The sequence below is a fragment of the Aotus nancymaae genome, unplaced genomic scaffold (assembly GCF_030222135.1).
Source record: "Aotus nancymaae isolate 86718 unplaced genomic scaffold, 86718_ANA_hifiasm-v0.15.2.pri h1tg000021l, whole genome shotgun sequence".
NCBI lineage: Eukaryota > Metazoa > Chordata > Mammalia > Primates > Aotidae > Aotus > Aotus nancymaae.
Window position 1 is genome coordinate 15,942,150 of NW_026988433.1, and position 17,310 is coordinate 15,959,459.

The 17,310-nt window shown below is 43.3% G+C and overlaps 1 protein-coding gene across 2 annotated transcripts in view; it reads left to right on the forward strand.

The window, feature by feature from the left end:
• Nucleotides 1–992: 992 nt before the first annotated feature.
• FBXO21 (F-box protein 21) overlaps nucleotides 993–17,310 on the forward strand; it is a 45,297-nt gene continuing 28,979 nt past the window's right edge. For both annotated transcript variants that reach the window (XM_012468993.3, XM_012468994.3), the window contains exons 1-5: nucleotides 993–1,245; nucleotides 2,138–2,273; nucleotides 4,765–4,859; nucleotides 13,811–13,932; nucleotides 16,940–17,086. In XM_012468993.3, the coding sequence (XP_012324416.1) occupies nucleotides 1,007–1,245; nucleotides 2,138–2,273; nucleotides 4,765–4,859; nucleotides 13,811–13,932; nucleotides 16,940–17,086 (739 nt within the window). In that variant the 5' untranslated portion in view covers nucleotides 993–1,006. The remainder of the gene's footprint in view (nucleotides 1,246–2,137; nucleotides 2,274–4,764; nucleotides 4,860–13,810; nucleotides 13,933–16,939; nucleotides 17,087–17,310) is intronic.

Here is a 17,310-nt window from a genome sequence, read left to right on the forward strand (position 1 = left end):
ATGGTTAAGACCACTGACAAGCAAAAGTCAAAAGTCAAGGGGATCTGAAGTAGAATCCAAGACAAGGGGCTGGGCGCTGTGGCTCATGCCTGTAATCCCAGCACTTTGGGAGGCTGAGGTGGGTGGATCATCCGAGGTCAGGAGTTCGAAACCAGCCTGGCCAACATGGTGAAAACCTGTCTCTACTAAAAATACAAAAAGTAGCTGGGCATGGTGATGCACGCCTATAATCCCAACTACTCGGGAAGCTGAGGCAGGAGAATCCCTTGAATCAGGGAGGTGGAGAATGCAGTGAGCCAAGATCGCGCCACTGCTCTCCAGCCTGAGAGTAAGACTCTGTCTCAAAAAAAAAAAAGTGAAAATAAAAAAATTAGCTGGGTATGGTGGCGCGCGCCTGTAATCCCATCTACTCGGGAGGCTGAGGCAGGAGAATCGCTTGAACCCGCAGTGAGCGGTCACAGCGCCACTGCCCTCCATCCTGGGCAAGAGCGAGACTCCGTCGCAACACACACACGCACGCACACACACACACACACACTCTCTCTCTGTCTCTCTCAAATCCAAGACAAGGGATCCTGAGCAAGTCCTCTCACTCTCCGAACCTCAGTTTCCCCGTCTGTAATGTGGGGAGAAAGATAGCTCCTAGGGTAATTGGGGAAGGTCCAATAAGCTAATGCACAGAAAGCGCTCAGCACACGTGAGAATTGATGTCATTTTTATTTGTTAATTTTAAACATTAATTACGTTTAAAAGAATCAGTGCTACTATTGTTGTTCTGGATTAGAGGCGGCCTGCGCTGCGGGCTCCGAGCACAGACTGCAATTATGTCCTCCCTTTGGCGGCGCTGCCACCCGCTCGGCCGCTGGCCGAGGCAGGGGAGGTGTGGCCAGCGGGTGGGCGGAGCGATCTCAGGACTCTCCCCCAAGACCAGTGGGCGGGGCCAAGCGGGGCGCCCCGGCAAAACTCTCGCGCGCGCGCGCGCGGCGGTCCCAGGTACGCGGACAAGATGGCGGCGGCAGCGGTCGACAGCGCGATGGAGGTGGTGCCGGCGCTGGCGGAGGAGGCCGCGCCCGAGGCAGCGGGCCTCAGCTGCCTCGTCAACCTGCCGGGTGAGGTGCTGGAGTACATCCTGTGCAGCGGCTCGCTGACGGCCGCCGACATTGGCCGTGTCTCCAGCACCTGCCGGCGACTGCGCGAGCTGTGCCAGAGCAGCGGGAAGGTGTGGAAGGAGCAGTTCCGGGTGAGGTGAGCCAGCGGCCCCGCACCCCGGCTGCGCGCCCCTAGCCCCGCGCCCCCCGGGGCCGGGCAGCCGCCCCGCTCGGCCTCCGCGGCCGCCCCGTGCGCGGACCCCACCCCGGACCCCTTCCCGCGGACAGACAGACAAAGGCCTCCAGGCCCCGGGCCCCGCGGGGCCACGCCAGGCGGACCCCCGAGTCCCCAAATGGCGCATCAGGGAGCGCCCCGCAGCCGAGCCCTCTGCCTAGGGTGACGCTGGCGGCGGCGCGGCTTGTCGCTTTTACGCGCTTCTTTTGTGCCCGACTCCGGGCTGAAATGTTTACATGGACCCAGTGATGCAGCGATCGGCGGGCGCCGCATCCCGGGGCTGGTTGTGACGGCACAGATTTCAGCGTGGCCCCTGGATAAAATCTGGCCCTGCACGCTCCCTCTGTGACCTTGGGGGAGCGACTAACCTTTTTTTGAGCCTCGTTCATAGACTTTGAGTAGTGGTGATTGTTAGACCTACCTTTCACCGTGGTTATTAAATTAGATGATGTTCGGGAGGCTTGCACGCAGGGCCCCGGCTCCTAGGAGGCACGCAGTCAAGGCTCACTGTCATTGTCATTATTATTATTATTTTTGTTACTACAACTGTCCCCATTTTAGAGATTGGGAATGGAGACTGCATTCACGCCGAAACGCCAAGGTCACACCGGGAGGGAAGGAGGGAGGGAGGGAGAGAGAGAGAGAGAGAGTGAGTGAGTGAGTGAATGCGGCTGGGGTTTTGAACTAGGTCCCTCGCCGGCATCCCTCTTACCCCTGGACCCCACTGCTGTCCCTGTTTCCAAGGCTGCCTTGGATTCTTGTCCGCCTGCTTTTGAGTCTCTGTTAAGCTGAGGGGGTGTTTCTCTCCTCGTAGGTGGCCTTCCCTTATGAAACACTACAGCCCCACCGACTACGTCAATTGGTTGGAAGAGTATAAAGTTCGGCAAAAAGCTGGATTAGAAGCTCGGAAGATTGTAGCCTCGTTCTCAAAGAGGTTCTTTTCAGAGCACGTAAGGATCTGTTGATGTGGCTCTACGCTTTGGCCTGCTGGTGTCTGTGTCTGGGTCTGCAGGCATGAGCTCATCCAGCTCTTTTTCGCATCTCCCTTTTCAATGCTCTCACAATCCCTTGCTTAGATGGCTGCAAGAGTCATTGTGTCCTTTTCCTCCTATCCAACAACACGAAGCCATTTGTCCGCGCCAGCTTTACTTTTCTAAAGCCAGAGAGAGAATGGGGGTGGAGGGAGCAGGGAGGGACCCACGCAGCACAACATAGAGGGAGAGATCAGCATTATTTCTCAAGTGGGTTCAATGGATTTTTTTTTTTGCAACCCCCACATTATTTGGGGAATCATCAGTGATTGAACAACATAAATTTCTCCCAGTTATTTTCCCAGAAGGGTTGACGAAATTAATGTGGTTATTCTCTCTGGCTTTGCAGGTTCTGTCTACCCAGTAGTGAACTGCATTATTTGTTAAGGTAACAGGATTAAAAGCTACCTATAAATCAGAGTTATTACTCCCTAAAATAAAATTGTCTTGCATTCATTATCCCTGAAAAGTTTTTTTTTTTTTAATATTGCTGAAATACGTGGTGGGTTTTTGTTGTTTTTCTTTCCTCAAAATGTCTCACGGAAGTTTCTTTCTTTTTGTCTTTTTTTTGAGAGAGTCTTGCTCTGTTTCCCAGGCTGGAGTGCAGTGGCATGATCTCAGCTCACTGGACCTCCTCTTCCTGGGTTCAAGCAATTCCCACGTGTCAGCCTCCCGGGTAGCCTAGACTACAGGCATGTGCCACCACACCAGGTTAATTTTTGTATTTTTAGTTACATGGGGTTTCACCATGTTGGCCAGGCTGGTCTTGAACTCCTGGCCTCAAGTGATCCACCGGCCTTGGCCTCCCAAAGTATCAGGATTACAGGCATGAGCCACAGTGCGCTGGCCTCATGGAAGTTTCTGTAGCTGCTCCTTATCCCTTTTTGTAACTCTGGAAAATAATCCACTCTAATGTTTTGAGTTCAGCAAACTATTAGATACTTATTTCTGGTTGGGGTTATAGAAATAGAGCCAATCTGATTTGTTTCACTTTTTTATTTTATTAAAGACTCCTTTGGATCCTTTAATTTTAATTATTGTTAGTTAATGGAGTTCATAATTCGAAATGATTTCAAGGCTTTTCAAGTTTTGAAAGGGAAAATGTGAACTTTGGACAAATTTGAATGTTTTCCCCTATAGAGAATACAAATAGACATTGTTTAATGTAATTTGTTTCTATAAATATTTATTAGTGTTAGGATAAACAAAATTTGTATTCTCCTTTGGAGAAGTCATGTCCTGGCTGAAAACATTCATAATCAAATTGTAAACGCTGATCTGAATGTGTTTGCACTTACATAGATTTTGGCACTAGCTGTTTGGTGCAGTTGGTCACGGACTATGAGCTTGCAACCTCCACTTCTAGTCCAGCTGGTTTTGTGTATGTTTTGAACAGTCCGTGCCTCTGTGTAATAATGATGGATTGTTGTGTTTTTTTCCTCAGCTCCCCCTTTCCCTGTACCACTGCTTAATTAGAAGTATGTCAAGGACTTTGAACACAGCGGGAGTATACTTAACATTAATCTGTGGGTGGGTGATTGCTTTGGCCCAGGATCTTGGTGTTCCTGTGTTCTCAGAATGCACACAGGTTAACCTGAAATGTTCTGGCTACTTGCAAAAAGAAAACTGGGAGAAGCCATAGAATTCTAAACTGAGAAGATCTTACCACCACCGTCATCTTTACCACCACCTGAATTTACAGAGGAGAAAACAGGCCCAGTGGATTACAGGAGCTGCCTAATTTACTAATGTACTAGGCTTAACCTCTCTCTCTCAGTTGAGTACAGCATAGACTACATGAAATAGTCATTAAGAGATTTTGTAGTTCTAGTCCTTGTTCAGATCTAGTTTTCTTTTCTTTTTCTTTCTTTTTTTTTGAGATGGAGTTTCATTCTTGTTGCCCAGACTGGAGTGCAATGGCATGATCTCAGCTCACTGCAACCTCTATCTCCTGGGTTCAAGTGACTCTCCTGCCTCAGCCTCCCAAGTAGCTGGGATTACAGGCATGCCTAGCTAATTTTGTATTTTTAGTAGACGTGGGGTTTCACCATGTTGGTCAGGCTGGTCTCAAACTCCTTACCTCAGGTCATCCACCTGCCTCAGCCTCCCAGAGTTCCAGGATTACAGTCATGAGCCACTGTGCCTGGCCAGAGCTAGTTTTCTTTACATTAGAACTCTGAGTTGTCAGTTTCAGAGATTCGAGTCTATGAAAACATAGTTGATTACAAATAACAATAATATCTGAATAAAATTATTGTTACTTTCTACCCATGACTGGTAGTGCAAGATAGTGTAAAGTAACTGTTAACCTCTTTAGTAGTGGACATCTTTATTTGAGCTCAAATTTGTGAGAGTGACAGTTGTATCAATACTAAGAATTGAGACCTGTTTGTATGTGTCTTCTTCATAGGTTCCTTGTAATGGCTTCAGTGACATTGAGAACCTTGAGGGACCAGAGATTTTTTTTGAGGATGAACTGGTGTGTATCCTAAATATGGAAGGAAGGTAAGCCATAGCTTTAGTGGGGACTTGTTTGTTTTAATAACTCCAGAATAAATACCTGTAATTTCTGTGTGGCTAAACCCTGGAATATGTGATTCCAAATATTTCATGCCTTGCCATAGTTACAGTTTACTTCTGTGCATATTAGGTAGATACACCAAGACAATTTACATATAGAGAAACCTTACAAAAATCATTTTGGAAAGAAAATGGAATTAATGTTTAGCACTACTACAGGTCACATACTGTGCTCCGGACCCTTGTATCTTTTGTGGTGTTTAGAAACCTTCTGGTAATAGAAATCATCCTTCCTTCATTATAACCTCTCCACTTAGTACTACCACATTGGCCTATCATGAATTCAGTCTTTTAATTTAAAAATAATAATAATTTCTTAGACATGTCTTAATTTAATGGATGATTATTTTACAATTTCTGAATTGTGGTACAAAATAATCTTGCTTTGGTCTTTGAATGCTGTAGATCTTTGGGTGAGTCCTTCTTTTATCTTCCAGTCAAAAAACTGTGTTATTAGGGACTCTGGTGAGTCCATCAAGAAGAACCCCTTATCTCTTAGTTATTGCTTAAAATTTCTTACACCTTTTATTTTCTGCTGTGAAGGTTAATTTCCAGTTTTTACCTGGAAGATGACTGGGCATCCAGCCTAACTTGCCTGTGGAAAAGACTTTCTGCTGTAAAAGTTCTGAAACCTTTCTAGTGATGGCAGATAAGAATGCTAGTTTAACATCTTCCTTAAAAGGAATCTTTGTGAAATATCTCACAAACAAGGCATAAAATATTTCTGGGTTTTGGTTTTTGGTTTTTGGTTTTTTTTTTTTTTTTTTTGAGACGGAGTCTCACTCTGTAGCCCAGGCTGGAGTGCAGTGGCACAATCTCGGCTCACTGCAACCTCCACCTCCCGGGTTCAGGTGATTCTTCTGCCTCAGCCTCCCTAGTAGCTGGGACTACAGGTGCCCACCACCATGCCTGGCTAATTTTTATATTTTTAGTAGACAGGATTTCACTATGTTGGCCTGGCTGGTCTCAAACTCCTGACCTCATGATCCACCTGCCTTGGCCTCCCAAAGTGCTAGGATTACAGGCATGACCCACTGTGCCCAGCTTCTGTTGTTTTTTAAAGGGGATTTAGGAGAGAAATATCTATTAGTGGAACAACTGTGGGTAGAGGTAAGATGTGTCACTATTCTAGGCCTTGGATGAGTTCAGATGCAGAGGTCATTTTTCCGTTTCTATTTTGGTTTATCTATAAATGAATTAAAGTGTGATCTAGTAGTAGTCAGTATAGTGCCGTCTTAAAGGCTGACTTGTGTGTTTTCCCATGTGCGTATATACTTTTAAATACGTAAATGGGATCTCATATATACTTTGTTGGTTATTGTGATTTGATGTTTAGTACAGACTTGGTTTTTCCTTATTTATGCTGTTTCCTTTTTCCTCCCCATTCCCTCTGTTTACATTGGCCTTTCCTGCCCCCACTTCTGTAATTCTTGATAACAGCCAGGTTGCATTCTTCATGCTGACAGGCAGTGTTGAGTTTGGGGAGGGATCATTATTGCCCAAAATTGGGATCATGTAATAGGTACTTTTCCGTATTGTTTTTTCTCATTCAATGGTACCCTATGGAAATCCATTCTCATCAACTGGTAAAGCATCAGAATCACTTTTGTTAATGTCTGCTTATTCTTTTGTGGCATGTTACATAATTTATTATTTATTTTTATTTTTATTATTTTGAGTTGGAGTTTTGCTCTTGTTGCCCAGGTTGGAGTGCAGTGGGGCGATCTTGGCTGACTGCAACCTCCGCCTCCCAGGTCCAAGCAATTCGCTTGCTTCAGCCTCCCGAGTAGCTGGGATTACAGGTGCCTGCCACCACACCCGGCTAATTTTACATTTTTAGTAGAGACGGGGTTTCACCATGTTGGTCAGACTGGTCTCAAACTCCTGACCTCAGGTGATCTGCCCTCTTCAGCCTCCCAAAGTGCTGAGATTACAGGTGTGACCCACTGAGGCCGGCCTACATAATTTATTTAACCATTTTCCTACAGATGGACAACCACTTTCTTTTCTATTTTGTCACTGTGAGGAGTGATATTTCCAGGCAGTAGAGTCTTGGGAATGGGTTTCTCAGGTCAGGCTACAGGGTGTTATTGAAAGACGTAAAATAGATAGCATGTTCTGGAACGTGAAGACTTATTATCACAAAAAATGTCAGTTCTCCCCAAATTAACATATAAAACTAGTGTCATCCAATTACGATTCAAACAAAGTGTTTTTTTGGCGGGTGGTGAGCAGGGGGAGTTGTTTTTTTTTTTTTTAATTTGGATGTCGTAAAATATATACAGAAGACTAAATTTGCAAGATTCACAAGAAGAGCCAGAAAAAATTATTTTAGTAATCGTAATAGGAAACTTGCACCACTAAGATATTAGGACATCTTGTAAAGCTACTTATAATCCAAACAATACAGTGATTAAATAAAAAGAGCTGCATCAGTAGCAGAGGATAACCGACAAACGCATGCCAGAATAAAAGATAATTTAATATATTTAAACTCTGAGGGAAAAAAGTGGATTTTTAAAGAAATGGTACTGGACATAACTGAATGTTCATCTGGAAGAAAGGAAAACGTGCATCCTGTGCAAAATTTTCCCAAAGGATGAAACAACTTAAACACAGTGAACATTCCTCCAGAAAACAGGAGACTTTGTGTAGTCTGGGGAGACCGCCTTAACCAAGAGTGACAGTGCAGAGGCAATGACAGAGCAGACACTTCTGTACGGGCAAAGAGACCATGACCCAAGGCAGTAGGACTCAAGAGAACTTGAAAATGTTCAAAGGTTAGGAGGATAGCATTCACAGAAGAACAAGTCCAAACAGCTAACGATCATGGAAAAACCTTTTAATTTACTATTCAAAAAGCGTTAAGTAAAACAGCAATGAAATACTGCTGTTTTATGTATCAGATTCACAAAAAGATGAAAATGCATAGCCAGTAAAGACGTATATTGTTGCAGTCTTTAGAAATAAATACTAATAGATTACCCTTTAGCCCAACGCATATCTTTTGAGCTTAAAATAGGATTGTTTGTTTGTTTTAGAAATAGAGTCTCACTATCACCCAGGCTGGAATGCCGTGATGCAATCATAGCTTACTGCAGACTCAGACCCCTGGGCTCAAGTGAAGTGATCCTCCTGCCTCAGCCTCCGGAGTAGCTAGGACTACAGGCACGTGCCCCTGTACCTGGCTAAATTTTTCTATTTTTTTTATATAGATAGAGTCTTGCTTTGTTTCCTAGGCAGGTATTAAACTCCAGGCCTGAGATCTTCCCTGCCAGGCACAGTGGCTCATGCCTGTAATCACAGCATTTTGGGAGACTGAGGCGGGTTGATCATTTGAGGTTAGGAGTTCAAGACCAGCCTGTCCAATGTGGTGAAACCCTGTTTCTACTAAAAATACAAAAATTAGGCCGGGCGCGGTGGCTCAAGCCTGTAATCCCAGCACTTTGGGAGGCCGAGGCGGGTGGATCACGAGGTCAAGAGATCGAGACCATCCTGGTCAACATGGTGAAACCCCGTCTCTACTAATACAAAAAATTAGCTGGGCACGGTGGCGCGTGCCTGTAATCCCAGCTACTCAGGAGGCTGAGGCAGGAGAATTGCCTGAACCCAGGAGGCGGAGGTTGCAGTGAGCCGAGATCGCGCCATTGCACTCCAGCCTGGGTATCAAGAGCGAAACTCCGTCTCAAAAAAAAAAAAAAAAAAAAAAAAATACAAAAATTAGCAGGGCATGGTGGTGCACGCCTGTAATCCCAGCTACTCAGGAGGATGAGACCGGAGAATTGCTTGAATCTGGGAGGCCGAGGTTGTAGTATGGTGAGATTCCACCACTGCACTCCAGCCTCGATGACAGTGAGACTGTGTCTCAAAAAAGAAGAAAAAAAGATCCTCTTGCCTTGGCCTCCCAGTGTGCTGGGATTACAAGTGTGAGCCCCCACGTCCAGCCCTGTTTGTTTCTTGAGACAGGGTTTTACCCTGTTGCCCAGGCTAGAGTACAGTGATACAATCATGGCTCACTGTAACCTTGAACTCCTGGGTTCAGGGGATCCTCCGGCCTCAGACTCCTGAGTAGCTGGGACTACGGGCATGTGCCACCATGCCTGGCTAATTTTATTTTTTTTTTGAGATGGTGTTTCACTCTTGTTGCCCAGGCTGGAGTGCAATGGCATGATCTCAGCTCACTGCAACCTCTCCCTCCCGGATTCAAGCAATTCTTCTGCCTCAGCCTCCTGAGTAGCTGGGGTTACAGGCAACCACCACCAGACCCGGCTAATTTTTTGAATTTTTAATGGAGACGGAGTTTCACCATGTTGGCCAGGCTGGTCTCGAATTCCTGACCTCAGGGGATCCACCTGCCTTGGCCTCCCAAAGTGCTGGGATTACAGGCGTGAGCCACCGCACCTGGCTGCTAATTTTTATTTGATAGAGACAGTGTCTCACTATGTTGCTCAAGCTAGTCTTAAACTCTTGGTTTCAAGTGATTTTCCCACCTTGGCCTTCCAAAGTACTGGGACTATAAGTGCAAGCCAACAAACAAATAAGATTTTTTTAAAATGATAGAATACCTTACATTTTAAAATATTTTGGGCTGCCAGTTTTCATGGAAGATCCTGTTTGTATTCATTCCTGGCAAATGCTTATGGTTTGGATATGGAAAGCATGGGAAGGAAGTGTAGTTTCCATAAATGCTAAAGCATCAGCATGAAATCAGTTTGTGTTTATGATGTGCTACATGGTCTTAAAAAAGAGTATGCCCAGGCCGGGCACGTTGGCTCACTCCTGTAATCCCAGCACTCTGGGAGGCTGAGGCAGGCGACTCACGATGTCAGGAGTTCAAGAGCAGCCAACATGGAGAAACCCCATGTCTATGAAAAATACAAAAAATTAGCCGGGCATGGCAGCAGGTGCCCGTAATCCCAGCTACTATAGAGTCTGAGGCAAGATAATCGTTTGAACCCTGGAGGTGGAGGTTGCAGTGAACTGAGATCGTGCCACTGCACTCCAGCCTGGGCAACAGAGTGAGACTTTGTCATTCATTAATAAATAAATAAGGGCATACATTGTACCCAAGAAAAGTGTCCCAGAATGACCAATACTGAGACATATTTTTGTAAAATTGCTGGATTTTAAAGACAGGAAAGTCCTTTGAGCATCCAAGCAAAAATGATAAAGTCATTTATAAGGAAAAGAAAATGAGAATATCATCAGACTTTTCAACAGAATTTTTTATGCCAAAGGAAAAAAATATTTAAGATACTCAAGGATTTAAGGAAAATGTCAGCCAAGGATTTTTATATCCAGCCAAACTGACTTCCAGATATGAAGACTGCACACAAACTTAACAACTTACAAGAATCAGTGACTTTTCAGTCCTTCCTGACAGACCTCCTGGAAAATGAACTTCAAATGACCAAACCCCCTACATTCCCCGCCAAAAAAACCAGAGAAACACTGATATAAGGACTGATAGTGAACACTAAATATGTATTTATTTGTAGATTTAAATTCAAACGAGGGTTCTAGAGGAGAAAGTATTGCATGTGTAATGGCTTTAAGATATGTCAGTGTAGATACAGTGCATCTGTTTTAAAAAAAATGAATGGACAGTGGGGGAGAACATATGCAGAATATTTAGCTGTTTTCAGTAATCATAAAAGTAATGAGTAATCCCAGCACTTTGGGAGGCCGAGGTGGGGAGATCAAGACCATCCTAGTCAACATGAAATCCCATCTCTACTAAAAATACAAAAAATACCAAAAAAAAAAAAAAAAATTAGGTTTGGTGGCGTGTGCCTGTAATCCCAGCTACTTGGGAGGCTGAAGCAGGAGAATCACTTGAACCCAGGAGGCAGAGATTGCAGTGAGCCAAGGTCGCACCACTGCACAGTGAGACTCTGTTTAAAAAAAAAAGTGATGAGAACACTTGTCTTGTTATTCTGAGGCGGGTGTGTGTGTATGAGAGAGAGATATGGAGGGATGTAAATGAATAACAGCATGATATTCTAATTTTATCACCTGTGATATCCTGGAGAAGTAAAAGTCTGGAATAAAGAAGACATAGATATAAGATAGAAGAAGGTCAGATCCATATATTTTTGGATTGGAAGTGTCAGTATGAACTTAAAAAGTATTTTATATTTAAATACATGTAGGTGTATGGAAGCGCATGTACATATGTACATGTACACACTAGGCTTCCTAGGTCTGTTCCTGAAAAGATCTGGAAACAATAACCAACCTAGTGGAATTGATCTTTCTTGGTATCCAGATTGTCATCTTGATACAACATTTTCTACATAAGGAGCCAGGAGAAAGACTGATTCTATGTCCAATGCAAGGATTTTAAAAGATGAGCCTGGAGCATCCTGGAAACCTAACCAGATAGTAAGAAAACTGACACCACTTTATGTCAGAAGTATTGAGGAACCTGCATGAGGCCTCCAGTGGCCAAAGATGTGACAATTTGAGCATCAGTGTGGATAATAACCGGAATGGATTGAAATATGTTGAATATGCTTGGCTCTATGAGTTCATAATAATACTAAAAACAGTTAATTGGTTACCTTTGAAGGATAAATAGAAATTTGCATAATTATTTTGAAAAATTGTAAATAGAAGATATGAGTATTTATCTTGACTTTACCATGTACTATACATGGGGGATCAAATAATAGACAGGGGGAGGCTTCTCCTTACAGAATTATCCCAGCTAATAAATTAAGAAGGGACGGTTGAATTCTAATATGGCCACTTTGTAACCTTGAATGAATTAACAGATTGAATGAACTGACAGATCGAGGCATTGAGTAGCAGTGCTGCTGACATCACAAAAGAGACATGCAGGCATTATTGCCTCCTGATGGGAGAATGCACTACCTTCTGTAAAGTTGTCTTGCTAAATTAATGGAATCTGTACCTGATCAAGCCTCTACATCCGATTTACAGGAGACCAAAATATAGAACATGTTAATCTACATCATGTGGGTGGGTACAGTCAGCAGATTCCAGATGATGGGAAACTGCAGGTCAAACAACCGAGGTTCTTCAACAAAATACAAGGGGGAAGAAAGATGGAGGGGGATCCTGTAGATTAAGAGATTTAAAAGGCATCAAAGCAGACTCGCCTGTTGAGGGATGCATATTTCATGGTAATACTAAAGAGAAAAGCAAGAAAGTGATGACTATAGAGGTGTGATTTGTGATTATTGTGGAGAGGCCCCGGAGGGCCTTTTGGCTGTTTGCAAAGTTTTCTTTCTTGGCAAGAATGGCAGATCCAAGAGTATGCCTTGTAATGATTCATTAAGCTGCTTGTTTGTTTCACAACAATTTTCTACATAGATATATTTTACAACTCAAAGGTTAAAAAGTAGATAACACATAGATCACTTTGCAGGTTTTCATTGACCTCCCTGAAGATTGGCAGGTTGTTTGTTTCTTCATGAAGTCAGCCAGATAAGTTTCATCACTGTCTCTCTCTTGTTATAATCCCCATATATATTTGGGATATGTGATGAGGAATTTTATTCACTCAACAAGTTTTAGGGAACGTCTACCATGTGCCAGACACCATTCTAGGCACTAGGGATACAGCAGTGAACAACACACAAAACAGTCCCTGCCTTCATGGGCTTCTACTATTAAGTGGGGGAGCTAGGCGCTAAGAAAAATAAGAAATTGATTACATTAGAAAATGAAAATGCTACAGAGAAATATCAGGGAAGAAGGCAGAGGAGTGGTGAGGGGGTGCCATTTAAAATAAGGTAGGGGTCCTTACTCCAGGGGACATGTGAGTTGAAGCCTAGGAGGAGGTGAGAACAGACTGTAGATCTCCAGGAGAATATTCCAGGCAGAAGGAACAGGTCACTAAGGTGAGCACCTGCCAGACAGAGTAAAGGAACGGTTGGAATGCGTCGGTGGCTGGACTGAGCGGGAGTGGTAGGAATTGGGGTCAGAGAGGTAATGGGGTGAGAGTTCAAGAGACCTTTTAGGTCCTCATTAGGTTCATGGAGCAAGGTGGGAAACCTCTGGAGACTTGGAGTTGACGATTGGGTGACATGATTGTACGTGTTACTGAAGTGCTCTGGCTGCCATATGGAGGATAGACTGGGAGGGGCCAGGTCTGAAGTGGGAAGCTGAGGTAGGAGGATGTTGCTGCAACACAGAGAAACGCTGATGGGGAAGAGTGCACATTTTGGATGTATTTTGAAGGTAGTACTGGTAGCATTGGCTGACAGGTCTTGAGTGTGGCTTATGAGAGAAAGCAAGGCATCCAGTATGACTCACAGGTTTTTGGCCTCACTAAAATGATAGAGAGGCCTTGATCTGAGTTGAGGGTGACTCTGGGAGGGGAAAAAAGATTAAGGGGCTCAGCTATCGGAGTGGGATGTGGAGTAGATAGATAGTAGTTGATACACAGGTCTGGAGTTCAAGAGAGAACTCTGGTCTGAAAAATAAATTAGGAGTTTTCATAATACGTGAAACCATGAGACTAGGTGGACTCACCATGGTAGTGAGTCCAGAGAAGGCAGCAGCCCCGGCCCAAGCAGGGGGACCCGCAAAGGTTTCTAGATGCCTCCCCATCTTCTGAACCTCCCCCAGCTCGATTCCTTTTTCAGGCTGCTCTTCCATTTCCTTTACAGGCAAGTAAATCTGAAGCCAGACAGATAACTGTTTCTCAGATTTCAGTACAACTAATTTAGTATTATATTACAATTCAAAGACTGTGCTATTTACTTCCATTATAATAAGTATTATAAGGTAATGAACCAATTATATTTTTCTTGTTAAGCAAACTACATGGTATGTTATTGTAAAGTAAAAAATAGATAACTGAAAGTTTTTCAAATCTTAATTCTTACTGACTTGTTTGTTTCCAGAAAAGCTTTGACCTGGAAGTACTATGCGAAGAAAATTCTTTACTACCTGCGGCAACAGAAAATTTTAAATAATCTTAAGGCCTTTCTTCAGCAGCCAGATGACTATGAGTCATATCTTGAAGGTGGGTCTTTTTCCATATATGTGGACAGTAGTATTTCCATAGGTAACTGATTAGTTTTTTTAAGACCAGCAGAGGGAATTGTCATGTTCCTTCTGGTAAAGCAGTGGAAAAATTAATCATGTTGTGTGGGCTTCTGCAGGTTGGATTATGAGGTCTGACCGATGAGGTAGTTAAAACTATTAAAGTTAGAGCTAAGATTTTTTTCGTGTTTTTTAAAGATGCATCAGTGGCTTAAAGTGTGAGATTGACACTTTACTAATGAAGTAAATTCCTGTTTTTCTGAACTTTAAGGCATCATTTCCAAATCAGAAATAAATGTATCCAATTTTGTCTCCCTGTGACCTTGAGTAAATCCCTTAACCTCTCTGGTTGGAGTTTATTGAGGACAGAATGTTCTTGGGCATCAGTGAGTCTCCTTGTCCATAATGAGAAGTGAGAAGGAAGAAGTTGGGTGGACAGGCAGGATGAAAGGAGTATCTTTTTGTCCTTATTAAGTTGCAAGGAACAAAGTACGACTTCCATTTTTTTAAAAAACGATTTTGAATTCTTACAGTATTATACAGACATTCCCATAAATTGTGGTTATAAAATATAAATATGACTGGTTGTTTACTTTTATTCCCTACTTCTGGTGATTTACCTGATTGTTGATTTTTTTTCCATTCTAGTGTATCTGATAGTCATATTCCCATTCTATTACTATTCCTTTTTCTAAAATTATTTATTTATTTATTTTTAGAGACAGGGTCTTGCTATGTCACCTATGCTAGGTTCAAACTCCTGTGCTCAAGTGCCACCACACCTGGCTGGCTTCCATAACTAGTCTCATGCAGTCTGTGGCCACCTCTCCCAGCAACAACTTTCTGAGTAATACTTGCTTTCGTGAACATTACCCCCCTTCCCTCCAAGTCAGCCAAAATATCAGTGCCAGCCTAATTAGAAACCTATGTTTTCACCACTGCATGTGAAACCTGCAGTGCGGGCGGCTGATTTCCCTTTTTTTTTTTTTGAGACGGAGTTTCACTCTTGTTACCCAGGCTGGAGTGCAATGGCACGATCTCGGCTCACCGCAACCTCCATCTCCTGGGTTCAAGCAATTCTCCTGCCTCGGCCTCCCAAGTAGCTGGGATTACAGGCACTCACCACCATGCCCAGCTAATTTTTTTGTATTTTTAGTAGAGACGGGGTTTCACCATGTTGACCAGGATGGTCTCGATCTCTTGACCTCGTGATCCACCCACCTCGGCCTCCCAAAGTGCTGGGATTACAGGCATAAGCCACTGCACCCGGCCGATTTCCCTTTCGTATTAAACCTCTACCTGCTTTTCAACGTCCTGCATAATCTGGTTCAGACCTTTTGCTCTGTACTCTCCAGGATGTCCCATTTGCTCCAGCCAGGCCATTGTCTAGACTGGTAAATCACAGATACACCTGGCTTCACTTCCTCATTCCTGATGTCCCTCCTCCTCATAATCCCTCTTGAAAATCCTGCTCCCTCTCCATAATTCACTCAAGCCTCACTTTCATTAAATTTCCACTGACTATTTGGCGATTTTACTCACCTCAGAGCTACAGTAGCCTTTAATGGTTAACTGTCTTGCATTGTTTCTGTTTGCTATGCATACATTTTGTTTCTGTAACTAGTTCCTAAGCTTCCTATGTTGCGTCCTTGTGTTAGGATCACTGTATACCCCACAATGCTTAGTGTAAATGCTTACCAAGTATATGAAAACCTAGTATCATCCAAAAGGAAATGAAACATCTGTTTCAGTTGATTAAAATAAATTCTCACCACCCTAGAATCCCCTCATTTGTATACTGGAGTTGAGAAGCATCCTGTCTTCTGTTTATTTCACAGTTAAGAATAGTGTATTTTTTTGTAGCTTATATATGAAAACAAATACTGCTTTTTCATTTTCTAAATACAAAGTTGTAATTTTCAAATAACACTTCCGCATCAGTATCATAAGCATTGGGAAGCCATTGGAAATTGTTTACTAGTTGAGTGAATGACAGATTGCTCTCCAGGGTTCTGATCCTTGGTGACTGACTAGAATAATGCTCGTACCATTGAAGAAGTCTGGGATTCGTAGCATTAGGAAGGAAAGGACTTCAGAAATGTGCAGCATAAATTCCTTCAGCCTCCAGGTAGGGAAGCTGGGACCTACAGAGGCCCAAGAGCCAGTCCCTGGCTGGTGGCAACACTGGGACTGAGGGTTGAGGTCTCTTGACACCCGTTCAACTGCTTTCAGCTCCATGGACCATTAGTAAGGGGGTCCAGGTTCTGAGCTGGTCTGAGATCTCTTGAATTTAAGATGACTCAAGAGTTTCCCAAGTCACTGTGTCCTTACTCAAATGATGCTGTTAGCTCTTCAGTCTCCAGTTCCAAAATTACCTAAGGCTGTGAAGAGGAGTGATTTTTAAGAGACTGTCTGCAGTTTGCTCTGTACAGCTTTTCAGCTGTAGGTTCCCTGAGCATAACGGGTTATCTCATTGGAAAGTAGGGTTATCTCCTGAGTCCATTTATTGTTCACCCTTAAGAAGTATAATTTGTTGAAATGGCACATCTGTTATGGAGGGCTTTCAACTTGGTTTTTTGTTGTTGTTGTTTTATTTTAAAGGAACTGCCTTATACCATTGAGTTTTCAGAGTTGTTGGATTTTGAACCTGTAAGAGCCAGGGAGAGAGAAATAGCTTGAAAAGATCTCCTTGATGTCATTTACTTCTCTTTGTGATAGAATATGAGACTGCATCACATATCATGCAGTTTTTTAGTCCATGACCTCTGAGAGAAGTTTCATTTATGTATTTATTTTTTAAAGTGTAAGCTCATTTGTTATGAAAATGTGTTGCTCCTTCTCAGTGTATTTGCTGCAAGGTCTGTGGCCAAAACACAAAGCTTATCCAATGGGGTGGTATAAAGAGCCATGTCCCAGGATGTCCAAGGTAAAATGCCAAATTAATAAGAGTAACAAGAATTTATTTGGTAATTCTTGTTTATTTACAGGTGCTGTATATATTGACCAGTACTGCAATCCTCTCTCCGACATCAGCCTCAAAGACATCCAGGCCCAAATTGACAGCATCGTGGAGCTTGTTTGCAAAACCCTCCGGGGCATAAACTGCCGCCACCCCAGCTTGGGCTTCAAGGCAGGTGTGGCATTGCTTTGGATCCAGCTGTATTTACTAAAGAAAACCTAGGGAAATTGGTTAATTTAAGAGATTTGTTAGTGTGCTCCCATTATGTCATGAAAAAGTGATAAAATGGCATGACCATGTTTACCTGGTTGAAGTGTTGAACCTAAAGCACTTCAAATACATACTGCCTTCTGCTTCCTAGATTGGCAATACTTGATTAATATTGCTAGGCCATTGCCA